Source organism: Perissodus microlepis, chromosome 8 (assembly GCF_051167445.1).
Source record: "Perissodus microlepis isolate ML-2025 ecotype Zambia chromosome 8, ASM5116744v1, whole genome shotgun sequence".
NCBI classification, from domain to species: Eukaryota; Metazoa; Chordata; class Actinopteri; order Cichliformes; family Cichlidae; genus Perissodus; species Perissodus microlepis.
In genome coordinates, this window is record NC_140468.1 from 17,559,488 (window position 1) to 17,576,423 (window position 16,936).

The following is a 16,936-nucleotide window of genomic DNA, read 5'->3' on the forward strand; positions in this document are numbered from 1 at the left end:
AATAATCTTTTTTTTTGACTGGAAATTAGAACCAAAAGCAGCACAGTGTGAGAGTGTTTGCATAATTTGTTTACTCTGGAATATAGTATTCCTGGGAAGACTAACTTTGTAGTGACAGCTACATGCAAAGTAGCACCGCATGACCCATATCAGTGAGGATATTAGCCATTTGCTGATCCACTGGTATTGCCATTTATAAACGGCCAATAAATGAAAATTAAGAAATAAAAGAAGAGACTGAAAAAACACCCTTCAACAATATTACGAGTGTTGACGATGCATAGCTTATCCACCAGGGGGCACTCTGCAACTTCACAGTTGGCAACATGCCAGCTGAGTAGGGTCTGAGGCTAAACAAGTAAATAAATAACTTGACATGACAAATGTTGGGGAAATCTATTTGTTTCTGGGATTGAAATTCTGATATTTTAAAATATCAGAATCGGTTTTGAAAATCTGATATTTCAGTCAGGATCCTCAAAGTACAGATTTTTCAAACTTGCAAAAAAGTGTTCTTTAACAGTGTGCTTTAGTAAAAAGGCATTTATAGTGTATTAAGGGCCACAAGAATTCTGCATTATTTTTAAGTTACTGTGATCCATCCAGTTAGATCACTGCACTAAACATGTTAGTGTAACTGACCTCTTTTCAGACTTTACTTCCTGTGGTGAAAAGCTAGCCAAAGACGTAGGCCGAGAATCCCGACAAAAACAAAACACGAAAACATCCAAGCAATGATGGAATCAAGAACAACCAGACTTTCCAAATACTTCAAGTGTTTGTTATTGCAATTTACTGTGTGCCATTACTCACAAATATGTTTAAAAACAACAAAAAAAACCCTTTCAGTTTCAGCTTTTGATGCCTGCGCTGCACACAAAACACACCCTTTTGCCCCAAGTAATCATCCACCAAACCTCCAAGGCTATGATGGGAAAACCCTGGCTCAGTGAGCCACACTGTAGTAGAAGGTGCGACCTGGCCAGTCAGTCAGTGAAACCTGCTCCTTCAGTGCTGTTGGAAACTCTTCCACCTACAGCCCAGGGCAACATGGGTGTGTCCATCGACAGTTTCTAGTAAACGTAGTTGAGTTTTTAATTTCATACTTTAAGAATGTGCTGCAACTGACTATTTGCATTGTTATTAAACCACAATAATTCATGCTTAATCATCCAGGTAAGTAAATCCCAAAAAGTTGATCTGTTCATTTGGACAAAGTGTTTTCAGTGGGAGAAACAATTCATCCAAGTGACTTCTTCAGTCTCAGCTGACTGCAGGTTTTCCTAACCCTATAAACAATACATTTGCACAATGACTGAAACTAGCCCACTGAATGAACAATGGGGCAGTGAGGAGCTCACCGCTGAAAACACTATGTCCAGATGAACAGAATCAACCTTTTGGGACATTCTGGACTGTTTTTTGTATACTATGTCACAATCCTTTAAACCCTGTAACACCAAAGTGTGTCATTTTTGATGGAAGTCTCAAAAATTACATCATGTTTGATTTTTATTCCCTCCAAAAACCCAAATTAATTGCACTATAATTTTTTGGATAATAAATTGCCAAAAAATACTGGATGTAAAATATGATACTAACTAAAACCTATATAAAAATTATAATTTAATTTCTTTTTATAATTATTTTTTAAATACTCAATTTATAAAAAAGAAAGCAAAAACAAAAAACTTGAATTTTCTGGTAATTTTTCATGGTTCAGGCTTTACAGGGTTAAAGTCAATTTCTCTCATTTTACAGTGTAATTCAAAGTAAAAGCATCAATCAATAACTCAATATAAATGTCTCCATCGATAGTTCAATATCAGGGCTTCCTTGCACTAACATAAGGTCTGTTAAACCTAATAAATGATCCATAATGCAAATACTTAAGGCTACACCATTTTCTAAGTGTTACTTTTGCAATACACCAAGGTGCAGTCCGGTGTGTTATACTTTTTTAAATTGCCAAAGCTTATTTTCCCACAGGATTAAACTCCTATGATAAGGTCCGTCGAATGTAAACAATCTCCACAGTTGTTTTACTTTCTTGGAAACCAGTTTTATTACAATGCAAGTTTATCAGGAATGACTTTAATAGGCCATGTAAGCCTGGATGTCTCAGGAGAGCGTGACTGTTTTGAACTGCAAGACAGGCTCCAGATGTAGCTCCCACACAAACACGCTCAAAGTGAGGCTTCTCTGGTGGTAAATATTCAGATGTTTTTTTGTTTTTTTTTTTGAGTGAGCGCAGGGAGAGAAGTGGAAATATAGAAACTTAAAACTTATATAATGTTAGAAAAAAAGTCTTGGTTGCTGTGTTCTTGAAGATGAACTGATAGATGTCTTTAAAGTAGAAGAGAAAATGGGGGGTGATTTTCATAACTGTCAGCAGGGTTTCAGAGCCCTGGCATTCCTATTTGTAATTTTTATATACTTTTTTTTTTTTAATCTCTTACATGCAAACAGTACTGGCAGGCAGTAGGAGTGGCAACTCTTCTTCGACAGCAGAGAGCTTTTTATTGGAGAGAAAAAAAGAGAGACCTATCAGACACCAATATGTCCTTGGATCAGACGAGCTGTAAAAATGGATAATGAAAGCTGAAACATTCTGCTGCTTCTGAACACACCCTGTGTGCTGTGACGGGGATTAGATCAGCACTTTTACACCATCTCTGCCACACTCGAGAAAACCGAGAATTTATTTTAACCCCCATCAGTAATGAATGCAGCCTGCCTGTAACAGTCTCACAGACAGGAACTTTTTGACTTTATTAAAGTATTTTTCTCACTTACAAGACCAGAGTACGTGTTCCTCCTTAAAAAAAAATAAAGATACATTTCTGTTACGTGGAAGTTCTTTCTGTTTTTTGAAGAAACTGATGAGTCAGGGTCACCGATTAACAGGAACCTGTTTTTTTTTCTACATGACAGGTAATTCTGTGATGAATATGACTCACTCACATCAACCCTTATGGGTTTCTTTGCAGAGATAAGCCATTAAGTGATACTTGTTTGCAGTAATCTAGAGCACCAGCAGTTAAAGAGAAACTTGGTGACGTGATACAAAGGATTGGGGACAGCAAAGCCTTAATCACACGGGACAATAGAAATATAATTCAGAAAGTTTTCATTAAGTCTTTCCAAGACTTCTTGAGATAGAACATTAAGATGGGCAATTTTAAGATGTTGACAGTGGTACAAAGACTCATACCAGACGAGCTCTTTTGAGAAATTGCCCTTAGGCAGCCAGAAAGTACGGGAGAAACTATACACTGAGAGCAACTTTAAAAATTAAACACATATTCCCTTGTTATGAAACCTAAATATTATTGGAAGCTTTAGAAGCAAAGGTTATATTGTGTAAATGTTAACAGAGTAAATCAGTGTGTGAATTTCTGATCAGTTTCAACATTTGTATTCTCACTTTTTACTTCACACTACTTATGATGAAGGACTCAAACCATATATGTATTATCACACTGATTTAAGAACTACCAATCACTTCTGCAAATACTAGTGAGAAAGGCAAAAATGGAGAAAAGGAATGAAACAATAACAGCGGCTTCTGACCTCTCGCTGTGCCCTCTGTGAATATTTCACAACCAGCGCTCGTTTTTTGATGGGTGAATCTGTCAGCGGTGGAGACAGCTTCAGACATTTGAATCTTTAAACAGAGGAAACTGTCTGACTGGGTTTCAAAGGACATCAGTAACGGAGCAAAGCGAGCGCAAGCAGGAAGCTAGCAGGAAGCTCCAGAATCAGAGAGGAAGAAGGGAAAGAGATGGCAGGGGCACAGAGCTAATCTGAAGTTCCTGGGGGCACCCAAATCTGAAGGGGCCGAGGACACTGCTGACGCAGCTGTGCCTTGAGCCCGGGAGCAACTTCTAAAACAGTTCCACCCCTGTTACTGCGACACAAATCTAACCCGGGAAGGCAGACCAGCAAAAACCACCTGCCACAGGAAAGCACTAGTTTCTACGTGAAACCATTAAACATTAACATGAATTATACCCTTTCTCCATAGGTGTAATTCAGCAGCAGCAGAGTTTTTGTTCTGTGTGAGACAGACAGGTTATTATGTGCCGTCTTATCTTGGGCCCAGTGGAATTAGGTTACTGAACATATGCTACACATTTCCATGGCAACAAGAGTGGGGAAATCTGGAATCATGTCATTTGCAGAGCCAACGGGCGTTTTTGTTTTTTTTCCTCCTCCTTTTTTTCCCCTGCTGCATCACTGCACTGTTTTCCACAGAAAGCCACGCTGTGAGACAACGCTTCCATGCCAAGTCTATTCTGGTTGGGGACTGTCCTGACGCGGCCCTGTCCCCATCAGATGAGGCAACGGCAAGGGAGAGAACAGGCTGAAATAATTCAGACATAAACGCGGCCAGCGACCATGCTTGTTGAGTCCAAGTGGACCTGTTTTAATCCAATTAAAGAGAGCACAGCCAGTTGAACGTGGTCGCAATAAACGCCGTCATCCATCATGCTGGGACAGCAGAGACTGGGAGCAACTCTGCAGAGAGCAGACACCGACCTTAGGGCCCCCGTAATGCGACGTGCAACGTAGAACGCTAGGAGTATGTGGCTGAAATGCAATGAAGCGGTCACATTTGTGACTTCACACTATAAGCACTGTGATAAAACTTAACTGCGCTGCCGTAATTACAATAGCGTCATGACTGAGATTCCAAAGTTGCATAACACTGGCTTCCTTTATAACATTCATCTTATCTAAAGGCAAGCAGTCACATTAACAGAGTGTGCATTTCTCTCCTGTATATTTGTGAGTTTGCTGCCTCACTAAATCGCTTTGGAGAATGACCTGAAAATTAACAACATAAGAAATTAAAAAATAAATAAATAAACTGAAACGCAGGCATGTAAACTTTCACACTTTTGGCGTGAGACACCTTTTCTCAGTCTGTTTCACACTGCCACATGAATCTCTCGCAACAAATAAGAGCAAGTCTCAAAGCTGACGCTTTACCCAAAAATCTTTTTCTTTTTTCTTAAGTTTGGCACCACACTCGTACATAAACAGCAGAGAGAGCACAAAAGACACAGTTTGTGCCCCATTAAGCTGCCGGAGGCACACACAAAACCCCTCTCCAAAAGTCATTAAACTCTTCTCATATATGTTCAGTTTTTCCTTCATTTACTTTACTCTGCAATCTCAGATCCATTACAGATGTGAAAATACTAGCTTACTCAAGCATTTTTACTGCAGTAACAAGTTTGCTACAGACCAGAGTAAAGACGACAATGTCCAGTTTGCCAAAAAATAAGAGAAGCTGGAAAAATATGTTAATTCCAGCTGTTTACAAAAGCCTATTTTCTTTTTTTCCTTTTTTTTTAATACCTCCAGCATCAGAAAGCATTAGAATCCTTCCATGTGCACTTAGAAGGAAGAGAGTTGTACACAGTTACACACTGGACAACAGTCATAACCTCATAGATTGGGATCTAAAGTCACGTACACATATAAATTGATGGTTGGTTGCTGGTGGATGCTTCAGGCTGTGATGCCTGGGTAAGAATGTGTACAAACATATTTACAACCCAATCGTGTGTCAGTCAATAGTTTCCTTCACTCTCATTGGTAGCTGCTTCAATGAGTAGCCTCAAGTTTGAGAAGAGTTTAACTTCTCTTGTCCTCCCGTGTAGACAGCCCTTAAACACAGTGATTTGGTGTATTTCACGTCAGACAGGTGAGCTTATTCTGCAGAGGTGCATGGATATCAACCTGCATGGAAAGAAGGCTGCGGGTGCTGGCACAGCTAATGTTAGACACACTCAGCAGACTGATCAGTGTACAATTTCATGCACTGGGCTGAACGCCACATTTCACATTCAAGCCGCATTTAAAAACACAATCTGATTATCGAAGAATGTGATTAAGAGACTCTAAATCCAAATGCAGAGACAACACTTAACCACATTGCTAAAAGTGTGCTAAAATTTTTCTGTCTTCTGGCTTGTTTTCTTACTTTCATCCAAGTCACTTGGTCTGACATTTTTTCCCTCACATTTAATGATTAGTATATTAGTCCCAAAGACTATCGATAGATCTGTTTCCTATACCCTCTTCAATTATCAAATTAGCTACCAATTTACAGCTGCCATGTTAAGATGCATGTGTACCTAATGCAGTAAGTGTCACTTGACGCGCCATCAGATCTCAAACAGTTTATAACATCATGTGGCTACTGTGGCTAGTTCTGTCACCCTCACTGAATTTGAGCTGTGAGCCACATTAACGTCTGAACGACAGAACGCCACTGCTTTAAAGGATTAATGAAGCCAGCAATGCTATTAAATGTCCCATTTTGGGAGTGTGCACAAGTGCACTTATGTTTCACATCTCTGTGTGATAAGTGGGCTGTTATCATGAGTGAACCTTCACAGCTGAGGTGCTGAATCAAGGCACACAAAAACACTTCCCAAAGTCAATGGGGTTTACTGCTGGACGCAAACAAACTGAAATTACTCAAGGACAAGTCTGTTCATGCAGTCTCCAAGGTAGAGGGAAAAAAGAAAGAAAAAGGAGGGAAAGAAAATGGTTTATAGGACAATATATTAGAGAATAAAGCGTAAGAGAATTGCTGAAGTTTAGCTGGGCTCATGGTGTACTGTTGTTTCTATATTTCATGCTCTGTCACAGCTCAGCAAAGCTTGCCTAACGTTGTTAGGCTCACACAGTGGTGTGTACATGGACAAAAGACTGAGTGAACATGAGAGAGAGGGTGAGTGGGGTAGATGAGAGAGCACATTCAAGTGGTACGGCAATGTCTTTCTAAAACATCTATTGTCTGCGTGTCTGCGTGTGTCCCTCCATGCCTTCCAGCAGCAGACCGAAACGGACTGCATGCACTCGACTGACTGAGAGTGTAGTCTGATTGGTGCTGAAGGCACAGTCTTGTTGCTACAGAGATGCACAAACAAAAGATTCTGCTGAATGAAAAGCAAATAAACTGTATGATGTCAAACTACACTGACAGTACGAGCCAGATTTAAGTTTTAATCATGAATTCAGCAATATTTAATGGAGCCATGCTTGAGCCTGGGCATTGAAAAACATGCCTGGTTCCTTATCTTGGCCTACAACACTCACAAAAGAGAGTCTACATCTCCAGACTTCTGTTTCATGGTTAAATAAAACAAAAGAAACAAACAAAAGAAACAAAAAAAAACAAAAACAAGAAAACCTTGAAACAATAAGACAAGGAAGCCTTGACAGACTTAACTGTTAAACGTGGAGCAACTGCAAGGAAAGCATCGACAGCAGTGGGCAGGAATCAAGAAAGATGAAAGCCCAACTGGAGACTGATGCTGAATAAATAATGACATCCATTGTGGGGAAATGTGATCGGCCTCTCTGAAAATCAATAACTAACAACCAGACCATGATGCCCTGAGTGACTCAGCAACAACTTCAATACACTGCAGACGGTCGATATCAACTGCCTGTTCTTGTTCCGGGAGACATGACCTAAAAAAAAAAAAAAAAATTTAAAAAAAGAGAAAAAAAAAGGCAGGAGGAAAACTGGAAACACTTCTAAATAGGTTTCTGTGAGGGCGGTTGGGAAGATCAGGCTTTGGAAGAAAGTCAGTCAAAACTGCCAGATGTGCGGCACATTCAAAGCTTCTCACAAACTCCTGTGTGCCGCTGTTCTGACAGCGAATCAGAGATTCAGAAGGCACACACCAGAACAATGGATTAATGCGGCCTTTCTTGCAGATGCACTGAGTGAATCTATCTTATTCATACAAAAAGGAATAGCGTTGTCTCTTCCACAAAGGAGTTTGTTCAGCTACACATAAACCTTTCTCAACCCAAAACTCTGAAAAATCTGTGTTTTACTCTGAAAACTCACAGCTATGTTTGACGGGCAAACTGAGGAGCCTCTAAAACACAGAAAGGGTTATTTTGTGGGTCAACAAATAGATATCCATGATCACACTAAATTCATATTTTAATTAATCCTTTGGCAGGGTTTCATTGCATTGGTTTCACTGAGCCCAGGTCATTCCATCTGCCCATTCAAGTCCCCTCTGCCCTGCCTCATTTGCAGCACATACTGTACAGCCGAGCTAGGAGGAGGTGGGATTTTGTTTGACAAATCCGGCTTAGTCAGATTTTGGGTGCATCATAGAAAAACATCAAAATGCAGGCTTTGATTAGATAAGCTTTGATGAGACAGTGGATTTGATCCATAGCTGAGGGGTTAGTGAATCCTCAGTAAGCGTTTCTGTAAGACTATAAAAGAGAGCGCAGCACATTTCTTAAGCCAACAACGCAAATGAGCAGCATCACTCAATCGCAAAAATTAAATACCCCTTTAAGGGCTGCCATTAACTGCCCCCGACCCGACCCGAGTGTGCTCAATGTGAGAGAAGTGCTTGATTGGTTAGACAGCGCTGCCCCTTACCTGCGCTCTCGATGAGGCAACGGCTGCTGCTGCTGCCGTGTGATGAAGGTGGTACCCCACACGGGGCTGCTGTGGCTGTTCCTGAGCCAGCCCACAGGGGGTGACGAAGGGTAGGGGGTACTTCGAAAGCCATGGTCCGACTCGGTCTCTGCAGTGAGAGACGAGGCTGAACTCCCCATCACCACGGAGATAAGAAGTTAGTTTCTAAATGTTGTTTTTTCTGTTTTGGGGGTTTTCTTTCTTTGTATTTCCCTAAAGCACCAAATATGACAAGGGATCCACTGTTGCACCCAGTTGGGCACACAGAAAGCCTTCAGAAGAACACAAACAACCCTTATCATGTGGTCTTTGCTTCCTGTTGGCAATTTTCAGCTACGAATATGAAGAATTTCCTCCTTCAAATAACACCAAGGATCCCTCTGGGAAAGAAAGTATTTATAACAAAAAAAGAAAAGAAAAAAAAACAGCAACAGGATGGCAAATAGAAAAAAGAAGAAGAAGGGTACTCAAATGAGTTTAACTTGCAGGTGGCCAAGTATCCACAACAGGGTGGAAGTTCTCAATTCAAACAGTAAATTGAGGCAAGAAGCGGCGATTCCAATGGAACAGCTGGCGTCACAGAGGAGAAAATACAATTTTCTCACAGCAAAGCCTTGTAATTCTCCCTTTTGTAGACTTTAAGCTTGTAACACTCTGCACCAAGTCTTCCATAGTGCCACTCATAATTCCTTGCGTGTTCATTCTCACACATCTCCCCAGCCTGTGCAGCAACAGTCTTGTGCTGCTTCCTCTTCCTTTCGCACATGCTCGGAAAAATGTCTCAAAAAAAAGGAAAAGGAAAACGTGTGTACCTAAAAGTGTTCACTGTCTTAAAACTTTGCAGCAACAAAACCAGACACCTCCAAAAAGTGTTACGTTTAAGATAAACTCGCAAAAGGACACCAAAATGACACCACTGTCCATGAAGTTAGCTGATAATGTTGCAGATTAGTAGTGGCACAGATGATGTTGTAAAAGGGGCAGGGGGGGAAAAGAGTCACACAAAAGTTATTTGCAAGAAGGAAATCAATGCATCGCATTTCGTGGGAGCAGTGTTGGCAACACTACAAGTATGCAAATAGCCAAGTGTCCCCTTTCAGACATTCAGTCTGACTAACAGCTGCTGTGGAGGTTTACCAGTAAAACAGCCCAGCTGCATTTCTCTCACAGGAGAAAACAAAATGTTTGAAAGCGTGAGGAAGGGCCATTTCACACAGATCAATTCGGAAATGTGCAGAATCCCTGCACTTCACGTGAATTAAATCTCAAGGCAACACCGGCCACGGGCGTGTTTACCTCAACAGCTGTCACAGCACGAACATGTTTACAACTCAGTTTCAACTTTTGAGCAATATCCAAGTAAACACCCGAGAGCAATGCTCCGTGTCATGCTGCGGTGCTGTGCCAGCACAAGGACTTCGGATGATCCTAGATTCTTCTGTCTGAGAGACACAGCTTAATTTCTGTCTGATCCCACAGCCTAGGCAGGCCACTTCAGTTCATCATCTTGCGCTCGGATTTATGCGGGGTTGCCAGTTTGTCATAGCAGGTCTATGCATGCGAAGCGACACAGGGAAAGGAGTATCCCCACAGCCACGGTGTCAGGGACAAACTACATTTGCATGGGTGATTTTAGGAGTATCGACAGTTTGTAAACACCCCGGTGCTCCCTGGTCTACTTGAGCTTTGATAGGCATGAAGTATTAGCTGATCGCTGTGCCCACGGGTCGCTCGCATGGGATCGGATCCGTAGTTTCGCTTTACGGGTTCGGTGAACGTCACACTAAAAACACACGCGTATGTGAGCTTTCAACTAAGTCCTGTTAGCATAACTGCAAAGCGTTACTCATTTGAAAAAGAAAGAAAAAAGGTGATCAGTTTCCACAGCGGTACACAGGGCCATGGAGAGTAATGTGCATGAAGCAGGAAGCGATCTGCAGGCTTTGGGAGAAGCGTGAATACCCGAGGATGTTTCGTTCGTCCAGGCAGGAGAAAGAAGAAGACGGAGCACTCGGTCGCAAATTTCACCATCTTCCGCCGGCTCCACTCCTGCGTGCGCTCATCTCATATTTCCAGCGTTTGGGATGTTAGTCGCTGAGCCTCGCTGCCTTACATCAGGAGACATCCTCGCCCCGGTCCCGTTATCGCCTTGGATGTGAGCTTGTTCGCAGTGTAAAAGCTGCTCCTCCCCATAATGCTTCTACATCTGGGTCCCGCTACGCGTTCCCAGCCTCCCATGCTCCCGTTATGTATTTTTCCATCTTTTAAGTCTCCCTCACTGATAGCCTGAGCGCAGTGGACGAGGATGCAATCTCCTCCAGCGGATTACTGGAGTGTCGGTAGAGCGCAGGCGCACTGGCCCTGGCGAGCAGAGCAAAGCTGGAAGGCTGCGTTCAAGAGATTTAAATAAACCCCAGTAGAGTCCAAGCTTTAGAGGTCTCGCTCATTATTGTGAATAGGAGTGACGTTAGTAATGAGTGTGTACGGCAGCACAGGGGCAAGATGAGGCATGCCAGCCCTAGGAGAGCACGAGAATAAGAACAAGCTGTCTAGCCTAAATGTTCTGTGTTTTTCTGTTGGTTTCCGGAGACAGATTTCTCCTTTGGTCACTGGCAGGCAGAGCACTGAAGGGTTAAAGCAGAAGACAGCGGTGACTGCAACACTCATCACTGCTCAACTGTCCCTGCACATTACTGAGATAAGCCTTCAAACTTCCCCCACTGCTCTCTTCCACTTCATGTAACTTTGCTGCCCTCATTCCTGATCCCTTCCTCTATCTTTGAATCCAGTGTTCACCAGCAAAATACACACATGAAAACACAGGAGTGGCCAGAACATTAACAGGCTCAAACCACACCTTTTTTTTTTTTTTTTTGCTTTTTCTCCATTTTCTTCTTTAATAAAAGTTAAGTCTACCTGAGCTACAGATCGTGGAGAGACTGACTGCATGGCCAGTCAGCTGTCTGGACCTCAGCTTTTTGTAACTGCAAGGGTGTAATCTTCATGACTCCTCGGTGGAATGTGTAAAGACATAAACTGGTTTGTCTGGAAATGTTCCAATTACAATTCCAGTGAACAAGCAAGCCTACAGTATGTAATGCAGCTGCTGATGTAGACTCAAGTCCAAGCTCGACACCGGAGGGTGTTGCTCAAGACCAACTGCCTCTCACGGAAAGACGTAAACAGGGAGCTTACTGTATTAGTAATACAATTTCATTTCCAAAACTGAAACGCTGCTTACACAACAACACTGGAGTGGTTTCACTTAAGCTCACTGAGTCACACTGACTGAGACAGGAGAAATCATCATCACTGTAGTACTGTAATAGATAGATGGGTTACTAAAGAGTGCAGATCTGGCAAAAAAAATAGAGAGAGGGAGAAAGAGAGAGAGAGAAGGGGTAAGAGAGGAAGGGGTCAAGGGACTGCAACCCTTTGTTATGGGTGCACCTGTCCAAGCACCACTTGTTCCACTGCAAGTCAGCACCAACAGCTGACACAGTTAGTGCCAGAGAGCGAGAGACAGAGACAGGGGTGAGAGAGATTAGGTTTCATTTCTAATCTCCAAGGACCCACTGGGAAAAGAAGGGGAAAGGAGGTGGGATGTGAGCTGATTTTCACAGTACATTGTAAACTGTCATTTCTACACAACCCAGCATGTTCGGGCTGACACTATATTTACCCCCCACCAGTGAACAAAGCACAGCAGGAATAATTAACCTTAATTAACCTTCATGGTCATTCCAGGTATAAAAACAAAACACCTTTTATTGACACTCTAACGACAAAACTTCAGACTATTGCCACACTCCAGGCCTCAAGACACACACAGACATTCGTAATATTGTCCAACCAGCTGGAGTGCCCACGAGCAAGTTAATGTGTACCCCAGGCTGCAGTATGTCTGGTTCCTGCCTTATCTCCCTCCCCTAACCCTGCTGCCCCAAGCAGGCAGGGTTAAAGAACAAATGTCAGTGCTGTTATGGGGACTTAATGTCTCTCCTTGTGAGGTGAGGTGAATAAACTCCGACTGTTAAATACACGAGGCTCTCTCACATAATCAATCTATTTGTGTCCAAAGTGTAAGCCTGCCAGCTCTGTCACTAAAGCAGCCAGATGAAAACTCTGAACAATCCCATTGAGACGAGGACACAGCCGCCTGCTGCTACTGCCGGGGGGAACCTTACACACAAAGACACTCTTATTCTCAAATTTGGCCGACATTACCGACCCTCCCTGACATTACCCCACTTGGTGAAGTACTCTCAGGCACCGGTTGTTCTTACCTCGTTTCGGCTGAAGAGGAATTATTCCCGTTTTCAGTCGTCTGTACGTTAACTTTTCACAGCCATGGAAACGGTAAGTTCTCCCCCGGTTTTGTTCTTCACTCGCCGAGCTTCCCGGTCGTTAGTCAGCTCCCAGCTCTCTGCCGTCGGCTCATACCTAACATATCTGTGTCAAACACGCGTATGTGCGCTTATTTCCACTCCGTCGTGTATTATCGATACTGATGCGACCGCGTCGGTTTACCTCAAACAGCTCGGAGAGGAAGGAGGGGGGAATTCTAAAGAGCAAACAGCGATCAAGTCGTACGCTAAATACGTACCAAGGGCTGTTATCTAAAGCTAACCGCAAGTAAAATTACGTAAGAAGAAAAGGAGAATGCCAAAATGGAAAACTCCATTTCCCGTGATTAACGCGGATCTTTCAACAAGGATATCCGGGTACGGTCACTGTCGCCTAATGCAAATATGTAATAAAGATATATTTAATGACTCACTAAAGCGAGTTTACTCAGAACCTTTAAGATTTCGTGTTTTTCTTTTATTTTTTTCTAGCTTATACTGTACAAAGGTCCTTCTTATGATAAATGGTACATTTTAATCTTATTAGTCTCGAAACCAGCTAGCGGCACTATATCGCCATCCAGTGGTCAATGGTAGGAACCACATCTGAAATTATTGTTTCGGACCGTCGGTAGAAGCCACCCAGGCCAGTGAGGCTGATATTGCAATGCAAAAGATATGATCTTCAGCTTTACAGGCATAGCATTCTGACCACTGCCAAATGAGTGAGTAACACTGATTATCTCTTCATTATTGCGCATGTTAGTGGGCGGGACTATTAGACCAGAGTTGTCAAACGTATGCGAAATAATTTCATCTCAATTATTAAAGGGACATAAAATGCTACACATATAAAGGCTACTTTACATCACTGAGCCCTGCTCTCAAAAACTGACATACATGTAACACTGTCTGTGAAGCTGGATTTAAGAAATAAGTGTTTAAAGTTAACGTTTTAAAAACATGTTTAGCGCCATCTTCTGTCAGCAAGGAACGTGGTTGGTTGGTTGCGGCTGATAGACTTATATTAATTTATGTTAGCAAACTAGTGACAGAATCCATAACCCAGTGAAAAAAACAACACTAAAACTAAAAATCGGTTGAATGGATCACTTTTGTGCTGTCCTTAGCAGTCTGTCTCTTTAGCAGCAAATGTCTGTTTGTTGTTTGGCTAGCTGCACTCAAACGGGGAAATCCAGCTGTTAGTCCTAATGTTCGAGTTTGTAAAGCACCAGTGCCTATCAGAGGGGAAAGGGACAATATCTGGTTTAATGGGATTCCCCTCCAGTTTTGTTATTTAAATATAGACGAGTGGTATCCACAGAAACATCAACGGATCCTCTTGTTCATCCGATGGCACCTACACAGACATGTCGGGAGCAGAAAAAGGACATCTCATAGATCCTGAAAGGGCAGGTTTCATCACACAATTCATTGAATCAACAGCAAAAGAACACCACAACTACGCTTCACATCTGAAAAAGATTGTAATGAATCTCCTACTCTGTCTTGTTTCCACCACAATAGAATCGCACGTCCTGCACAGCTCTATTTCTCAGTGTGCTTTGAGACCAGTTTTCCATCAAAAATCTCTATTTTCTGCACTATTCACTTGCATACTACACACCAGTCTACTGTTGTGTACAATGTTGTCGGTCGGTGGTTTTCTTTTCGTGTTTTTCCCCAAAAATGACCTCTGACAAGAAAGCCTAATTTCTGCTTTTCAATACTAAATAAATTTTTAACTTTTACAAATTATGTCAAATTGCAAGACAATTAGCTATGTCTCTAATAAAACCTCTGTAAGTTTTTGAAACACAGAAAAGTTTGTTTTCACTTTCTGCTATAGAAATTTCTTTTTTGTATGACTACAGTTAAAAACAAAAGAAAAAAAAAACCCTCCTGAAAAAGCTAAAACTGGACAGTCTTGGCAACAAGCTACCAGAATGTCATGAATGAACATGAATGAAAGAAGACATTTCTTTCATGCAGATACCTTTGCAGATTGGGGGGGGGGGGGGGGATGTAAGCTACTTGAGGAAAAAACAAACAGCTAGAAGAGGAAAACCATATATTGAAGCATGAGAACGTGGATATGGTAAACGTTAACAATGCACACATCCAAGTTGAAGTACTCGAAAAGAACAGAAGTAATTTCAGAATAAAAAACATCTGGAAGAGATGCAAGAATTGGAGCACAAATACAAAGATCTGGAAGAGAAGAATAATCTTTATGCAGCCACAAGAGCTGGAGAGCATAAAAAGTCAGCATGCACAGCTGGAGGAAAAAAATAAACAGCTGGAGCACGTATACCAAATAATGGAGGGAAAGATGCATCTGGAAGTGGCAGAGCTGGAAGCGAAGTTGAAAGATGCACACACAATACGTGATACATCATGATCATGATACACATGACTACAAGCAATTTCAGCAAAGCAAACAAATAGAAGAAAAACAAGAACTGCAGCAGAAATGTAAAGCATTTGAGATGAAGAACCAACAGCTGCAGAACAGAAATGCAGCAGGAGAAAATAAAACAAGTGCAAGATTACGAAAAACAGGTAAAAAAAAAAAAAAGCACAAAGAAGTGGAGGCCAGAAATTCTGAAATACTCAAAACATACCATGAGAGGCAAAATATAAAAAAAACAGAGAAACTCAAAAGGACAAGACAGAACAGCTGCAAAATTATGCAGTGTTTTTGCCAAAGAATAAAATAAATAATGTAGTTTAAAATAATAAACTGTGGAACAAAAACAGAGCTCGTGGAACATCAGAAGAAAAAGAAAAAAGCTTCAGGCTCTTCAGATCCACATCAGGCGAGGAGGAGGAGGCCAAGAAAAAAAGCAAAGAAAGGAAAAAGAAGAAAAAAATAAAATGGGAGAAAGAGCCGGAGAAAAAGAAAAAAGGCTCCTGGTCCTGGGTGACCAGAAACAGGAAACATTCTGCTGACAAGAGTGCGCACGAGGCTGCTGGGGGTTCAGCTCAGGCTGGACAACAGTCGCTTCCACATCCCTCCTTTCTCCACCTGGCCTCCATTCCATTCTGTTCCACTTCTCCATCTCTTCCTCCACCTCTCTTAAATCAACACTCACTGATCTTTCTCTCCATCATCATCCATCATTCACCATATCCACCTTCCAACTGTTAAATCTCTGTTTTCTTGCATCCCTCCATCTCCTTCACCTTTAACTCCGCCCACCCTGTTTCTTTCTCTCTCTCCTCTTTCCGCTCTTTCTCTACGGGCAGCACAGAGGCTCAGTGGTTAGCATGTGGTTTTCCCTCCATGTTTCTGTGTGGCGTTTCTGTATTCTCCCCGTGCTTGCGTGGGTTTTTCGCAGGTACTCTGGTTTCCAGAAGGACACCTTTTTGGGAAATCATAAGGATGGTGCAGCATTTCCAACCTTTCATCAGCCTCTAGAAATGAAATCAGTGATGAAGTTACTTTGGTTGATATGGTTGATGGATTTTCCCCATTAAAGAATAGAGTCATCAACATATAATGTACACATCAGATTAAAATGAGAGTTGGGCTTTAACAGAATGTTTAATTTTAATGGTCTCAAATCACTTTAATGAAACCAACAAAAACAACTTACAGTTTTTCTCAAATGTTAAAACACAAAAGCCAATCCTGTAACCCAAATGACCAGTAGTCTAAACACATTTACTAAATGTAGCCACCATATTCCAGTACCATAAACACATGTCACATGAAGACACAATTCACAAAACACAACCCTCTGTACTCATAAATCTAAACACATTTTTCCTTGCTAAAACACATGTTGCAAAACAACTCTGCTCATATTCTCAAATGAAAGCCCATGTGATGCAAAATGCTTGCCACAGTCACCAATCTTTGAACACAGGGAACACACCTGGCGTCAGTCACTACACACAACGACTCAAAATTGAAGACACCCGTTGCTAATGATGTGACCCCACCTATAAAAACATAGTTTGGTGAAGATGCCAAACAATCACAATGGATGAAGGCATTCGAGCGTGCGGAAGGAGAAGAGCTGCAGGCCAAAGAGGAAGAGGGGTTGAGATCAGAGGAGGAAGAGGTGAAGGCCTAAGAAGAAGAGGAGTTCGGAGTAGAGGAGGAAGA

General features: G+C 41.9%; 1 protein-coding gene across 2 annotated transcripts in view; it reads right to left on the reverse strand.

Annotated features, from left to right (window-relative positions):
* capn15 (calpain 15) overlaps nucleotides 1–13,053 on the reverse strand; it is a 44,510-nt gene extending 31,457 nt beyond the window's left edge. The window contains exon 1 of one of the 2 annotated variants that reach the window (XM_084937888.1): nucleotides 8,438–13,053. In XM_084937888.1, the coding sequence (XP_084794014.1) occupies nucleotides 8,438–8,616 (179 nt within the window). In that variant the 5' untranslated portion in view covers nucleotides 8,617–13,053. The remainder of the gene's footprint in view (nucleotides 1–8,437) is intronic. The other variant, XM_084937889.1, reaches the window with a different exon arrangement.
* Nucleotides 13,054–16,936: the final 3,883 nt, after the last annotated feature.